Genomic DNA, 6,000 nt, shown 5'->3' on the forward strand with positions numbered 1-6,000 from the left:
AAAAAGAATGTCTTCCCTCCTTGTACTTCCATGGATCTCCCCTCCTGGACTATGAGCCTGTACTGACCCGGGCTCTGACCTCCCCACCTCCTGTCCAGGTACTTGCTGGAGCAGTGAGATGTGGATGTGAATGTATGTGACAAGGGGACACCACCCCCTTGTGAGTGTTAGCTGGGTGGGTGTTCAGGGTGGAAGAGGCTGCTGCTTGAGTCCTAACAGCTCTCTCCCGGTACTCCTTCCTTCTCCACCTCAGGTGGAGCTGAGGCGCTGGTACTCTACCTTCTGGCCATTGGTGAGGGAAGGCACAGGGGCTATGGATGTGTGTATACATGTGTGCAAGTGCTATAAGGCATTTGTACACATTTGCAAACAGCCTTGAGTCTTTTCTTTCCCTCACTGTACACCCAGTCAGCAAGTACTGTTAGCTCTACTTTCAGAACCTATTCTCTGCTTTGTCCACCTTGCATCTCTGCTGCTCCTGCCCATCCCAGCTACCACATCTGTCCCTGGACCATCTTTCCCTGGATGCAGTGCCAGCCTTCTCTCTGGTCTATGGCTGCCTCTTCTGCTCCATCTACAATCCTCTGATGGCTTCTTAATATATTTAGTGTAGAAATGGAATGCCTTGCTTTGCTTGGGAGCTGCTACATGACCTGCTTCTCTCCCTCTGGCCTCTCTTGTTTGGCTCTCCCATGTGCTCCCTGTTCCAGCCATACTGGTTTCCTCTGTGCTGCTACAAGTTTGTGCTGTCTCAAGGCCTTTGCACTTGCTATTCTTCCTGCTTAGATTGATTTTTTCCCAGATCTTTGCATGGCTGACTCACTTTATTCAGGTCTCTGCACATTGTCACTGCCACAGTATCCTTCCATAGCCTCCCTCTGTGGTAGCTGCTGTCACTGTCACCCTTTGTCTTGCTTTGTTTTTCTTCATAGCACCTGATATCATTTGTTAATATGTTTATTGTCCTTCTACTCCTCTTAATGTCACTTTAGTGAGAACAGGGACCTGTCAATGGCAGTGTCCTCAGTGCACAGAACTGGGCCAACCTCTCAGCCTACTCTGTTTTCTGTAGTCTGTGGTATGTGTGAGTGAATATGTGTGTGTGAGTGTACAGGGCTTTGCCTGTGTGCCTAAGCCCTAGGGTCAGAGTGGGCCCAGGGTCATTTAGGAATGTGTTCCCAGGGTATATGGATCCTACATGTGAGGAGAAGAGGAGGAGAATGGAAATTAGGATTTCCCCAGGCTCCTCCCCAACTATATAGCATGCAGCCCCATGGCCCCGCTGCCCCCAGGAGCCCACTGCAAGGCCAACACCTTCCAGGATGAGTGCTGCTTCTATGGGGCTGTGATACCATCCACCAGGCCCTGCAAAATTAGAAGCAAGTGACAGCCTCCTGCAGGAAGTGGGACTACTGTGACTACTTCCTACAGTAGTGGATGGAGCACAGGGCATGTCGAAGGCCTTTGCCCAGTGGGTCTGAGGTTGATGTGGCCTGCATGGGGCTAAGGGCTCTCCTACAGGATGGGAGGAGGGACTGGAGTGGTGAGACTAAGGAGAGGTGTTCTTCATGGTACACAAGAAGCCCTCCTGAGCCCATCACTGTAACATGGGTGCATGCAGTGCCTACCTCACAAACATACTAGATACCAAATGGGCAAGAGCATTAAGGTCCTCAGGCACCCACTGGTGCATCTCTCTCTGGGGTGGGGTAGCAGAGGGACAGCAGGGGGCTTGTGCTGGGCCATGCTTCTAACCTTCCTTACTGGCTGTCTCTTCCTGCAGATCAACCCTGTGGCCTTTGGGGCCCTGCTGCAGTACCTGTACACAGTGATCCCCAACCCTCAGGCCAGAGTTGAGCAGGCAGTGCAGAGGCTGTGTTTCTGTCTAGGAGCAGACCCAGCTGTGGCCTTGGGCTTACCTTTTACTGCCTGGTGCTTTGTTCCCTGCAGTGTGAGGCAGTTCCAGTTGCCTCCTGGGTTGGGTTGGCAGACAATGAGTTGATGTATTTCATGAGGAAGAGCTTGTTTCACCTATGTTCTGGGGCTTGTAGAACTCAGGCACTGGCTCTTATGGGGAAGTCAAGGCAGCATGTAGGCCCGGAAGTCCCAGTCCTGCAGCCAAGTGGCTGAGAAGGAGGGACCACCTATGAAATTTTACATGCCAATGTAGTATACTGTTAATGGCCCCTCTCAGGCCCTGAGCTTCCCACACTGCTCCCAGGCCACCTAGACGTCAGTGTGGAACACAGTGACTGCTGAGTGCTTGGCCAAGCAGTACCAGCTATTAGATCAATGACCTGGAGGCCAAGAGCAAGGTAGTGTCTGAGTTGGTGTGTCTAGGCTTTGGGATCCAGGACTGTGGGCAGGAACTGGCAGAGCCAACCTAACTCCCTGAAGCTGTGTTGTTTCCTCAGGCACTTACAAGTATGTGAAGGTTCTGAGCATCAGGCTCCCCCACCAGAGGACTCCTGGCTCTTGGAGGACCTGGTCCTACTGGCTGTCTGCACCCTACCCCCTGAGCTCCTACTAAGCACACAGGGCTTAGGGCTGGGGCTGGTGGACAGGAGACATGTCTGGGCACTGAGCTGTGGTAGGCAAGCCCCATGTTTGGGTTCAATTTCTTGTGTAGCCTGGAGCCAGTCACTTCCCTTTTCTGAGCTTAGTTGTACAGTGTTGTTTCTCTTGTATTTAAATACGCAAACAGGGTGGCAGTCCATACCTCCAGGATCAAGGCAAAGTAGGCTTTTGGTGGAGGCCAACCTCTCTACCTTATCTCACTTGCTCTAATGGTATATCCTCTTACATCCTCCAAGGTGTCTTGGGGAGTTGCCCTTCCTTTTTCCTGATGTCTTCAAAATCTTTCCTAATATTTGCTTCTGAGTGTAGGGCTACAGCTTTCTCTGTCACAAGGTGATATCCAACCCCCTCCCTGCATTAAGCCCTGGGCCAGCTTCTCTGGGCACAGCCCTGGCCCTGGTCTTCCCTAAGCCTAGTCTTCCCCAAGCCTTCTCTTCTGGCCACAGTGACTACTTCCAGGCCCTGTTGGATGACCACTTTGGAGAGAATGAGGGACTGGAGGCCATTGGTTACCTTCCAGCCATTACCCTGAATCTGGCCCTGCATCTTCACCCATACGTTCTATCTACTACACATACAGCAGCCATGCCAAGGTGCAGCTGGGGTGGGCTGTGTGCTCTGTGCCAGGGCCAGGAGGAATGATGGTCAGGACAGGCACACAGCCCATGTCACTATGGGGCTTTAAGGGTGTACCCAGGTCCTGACTGGCTTTGAGAGGCAGATTTTCCATGTGGATGGAGAGGGGGTGTGGGACCCATTTGCATTTTTCTTTTAGGTGGAGGAGCCCTCAGTAGGTTCTAGAACTGGAATGAGTGACAACACCCATGTCATGAGCACATGACACTTGGGGACAACTCAGCCACATAGGGTCCCCAACTTCTTCAATGAGAGGACAGTAACCCTGGATTCCCATAATAGTGAGCATCTCTGAGCCTCCTGCCTGTAGTTCTCTGCAGACTCCTGGGGTTCTTTATCTTCTGTCTTCTGCTTTTTCACTGCCTCCCTCTATCTTCACCTGCTCCAAGGTCTCCCTAACACAAGGCAACATCGGTGGCTGCAGATAGTGCCAAGAGTGTTCTCTGCCAAGGTGTGTGTGTGTGTGTGTGTGTGTGTAAAGGCCACTGTACATATGACAATTTCTGTAAGAGAGAAGTTTGTCTTCCTTTCATGTGGAGGTGAGTATCCCTGGGCAGGCAGCTTTCTGGTTATTCATTCTACCTTGGGCTGAAGGCCATATCTAGCCTGTTTGTCAATAATTTTTTATGGAAATTACAACTGCACCCATTAATTTCTGTACTGTCCATGGCTGCTTCTGCTCAATGGCAAAGCTGAGCAGCTGTGACAGAGACCCTGTGGCATACAGTATTTACCATGTAGCCTTTTAGAGAACCCCTCCTACCTCCTTATTTCATTTCTCCTGTAGTGTAGTCCAGCTCTCTAGACCCTGCCACCCAGCTTCCACCTTGGCCCATCCTGACCCCAGGAAGCTTTGCCACCTAGAGGGCAGCTTCTTAATGACTCAGAGCAAGGACTTGGGCTCCAAATCTGGTTTAACTCTGGGTTAGTCCCCCACAGAGCTGTGAGGTCTTGGGCTAGTTACTCAACTGCTTTATGCTTCAATTTCCACTTCTAGAAAATGGGGATGCTGATAGTTGTTATCTATTAAGGTCTTGTGTGGTTGAATGTACATATTGCAAGTACAGTGCCTGGAACAAGTAAGCACCGTGCACATGGCCTGTGATGGGTTAGTGGAAGTCCTGTCAGCTCTGTATTCAGCCTGCTTCCTGTGGCCATCCAAAGTCTGGACCAGAGCTGAGCACATAATCTCTTCCAGCACAGTGTGCAACTATGGCTATGCCCTAAATACTGCAGTCTCTATAGGTGGGAGGGAGCTGGTAAATAGTTACTTCCCCTCCATTAGTAGGGTCTCTGCCTTACTTTTACCAGAAGCAACTTTTGTCAGTTTTCTGATAGCCTTTTAAGGCAGGCATGATTGACTGCAGCTCACAGGGCAGCTAAGACACAGAGGTGAAGTGATTTGCCCAAGATGCCACAGGTAGAATTTCCTAGCTCATGTCTGTGTGATTCAGAGCTCAGGCTCTGCTCTGCCTGAGGCATGGGAATTCCAGGCTCTTCTGTCCCTTTTGGTCCCATTGATATCAGCAGGGATCTAGGCCAGGCACCTGGAATAGGTAGGGAGTGTCTGCTCTGCCTGAAGCCTCCAAACTCTCTCCCCAGCAGGTCCCAACCTTACAGCTGGGCCCCTGAAAGGTCTTGGTGACCTTGAGGTGCACCCTACCTCACCCTCATTTCACTACAGCTGCACCTCCCCCCCCCCCCATTGCAAAAGGTGGCTTATGATGTGCTGAAGATGGCTAACATATAGCTGTTGCTAGGTCTGAAACAACTGTGTGACTGCAGTCTGGCCCAGCTGCTGGATGAGGATACCATAGTTGTCAGGTGTAGGTGTGTGGCCTGTGGCTAAGCTATTCTGCCTGGTAGACCTTGAGGACCAGTGCAATAAGTACATGACCAAGATTATGAAGAAGGTGAGCTAGTATAAGCTTTGCTGGGTGGGGGCAGGCAGTGGTCAGTGGTAGGCAGCAGGCATGCCCTGAGCCGGTCTGTTCACAGCTGGTAGAGGGGGAAGAGTTCTCAGAGGCTGTGAGGGAGGATGTGGTGGCTCTGGTGGCTGGTAGAAGCTGGGCTCTATCCTGCTGATAGATGATATCCGCTTCTACATGGCTAGCATGGTGTAGATCTACAGCAACATTGAGGTGATGCAGCAGTAACTACATGCTCTTGAGGACCTGCTGGTGTCTATTGGCCTCAATTGCTGACTGCCACTGAGTTAGGGGCTCTCTGTGGACTGTGCATGTGGTCTGGTCAACCATGTGCTCCCTCATATGCTTGAGGACCCCAGGGAGGGTCACCTAGATATAAGCTTCCTTCCCCAGTCCACAAACCAGCCCCCAAGGCCCTGGGGTTGGGCATCACTCAGGGAAACTTGGAATGGGATCTCTAGCCTCCCTACCCCAGGACCCTCTTCTCATCCCAGCCTGGCTCTCCCTGGCTGCTTGCTTCCTAAAACCAAGTTGCCTTCTTTTTTTTTGGTATATTTTATTGATTATGCTGTTATAGTTGTCCCATTTTCCCCTCCCCTTTATCCCTCTCTGCCCCGGACTACCCCTCCCTCCAGCATTCCCCCACCTTAGTTCATGACTATGGTCGTACATGTAAGTTCTTTGGCTTCCCCATTTCCTATGCTATTCTTAATCTCCCCCTGTGTATTTTGTGCCTACCAATTATGCTTTTGATTCCCTGTATCTTTACCCCCATTCTTCCCAGCCTCCTTCCCGCTGATAACCCTCCATGTGATCTCCATTTCTGTGATTCTCTTCCTGTTCTAGTTGTTTGCTTAGT

General features: G+C 51.1%; 1 protein-coding gene across 1 annotated transcript; it reads left to right on the forward strand.

Annotated features, from left to right (window-relative positions):
- Nucleotides 1–1,273: 1,273 nt before the first annotated feature.
- ABTB1 (ankyrin repeat and BTB domain containing 1) lies at nucleotides 1,274–5,629 on the forward strand. Its single transcript, XM_037030184.1, is given in 12 exon segments — nucleotides 1,274–1,343; nucleotides 1,346–1,488; nucleotides 1,560–1,653; nucleotides 1,656–2,000; nucleotides 2,195–2,256; nucleotides 2,258–2,289; nucleotides 2,291–2,377; nucleotides 3,024–3,135; nucleotides 4,928–5,029; nucleotides 5,031–5,126; nucleotides 5,212–5,278; nucleotides 5,281–5,629. Coding segments are annotated over 12 exon segments (1,347 nt in total). The 3' UTR covers nucleotides 5,418–5,629.
- The last annotated feature ends 371 nt before the right edge of the window (nucleotides 5,630–6,000 follow it).

The sequence above is a fragment of the Sturnira hondurensis genome, unplaced genomic scaffold (genome assembly GCF_014824575.4).
Source record: "Sturnira hondurensis isolate 20B ecotype Veracruz unplaced genomic scaffold, ASM1482457v3 Scaffold0001538, whole genome shotgun sequence".
NCBI lineage: Eukaryota > Metazoa > Chordata > Mammalia > Chiroptera > Phyllostomidae > Sturnira > Sturnira hondurensis.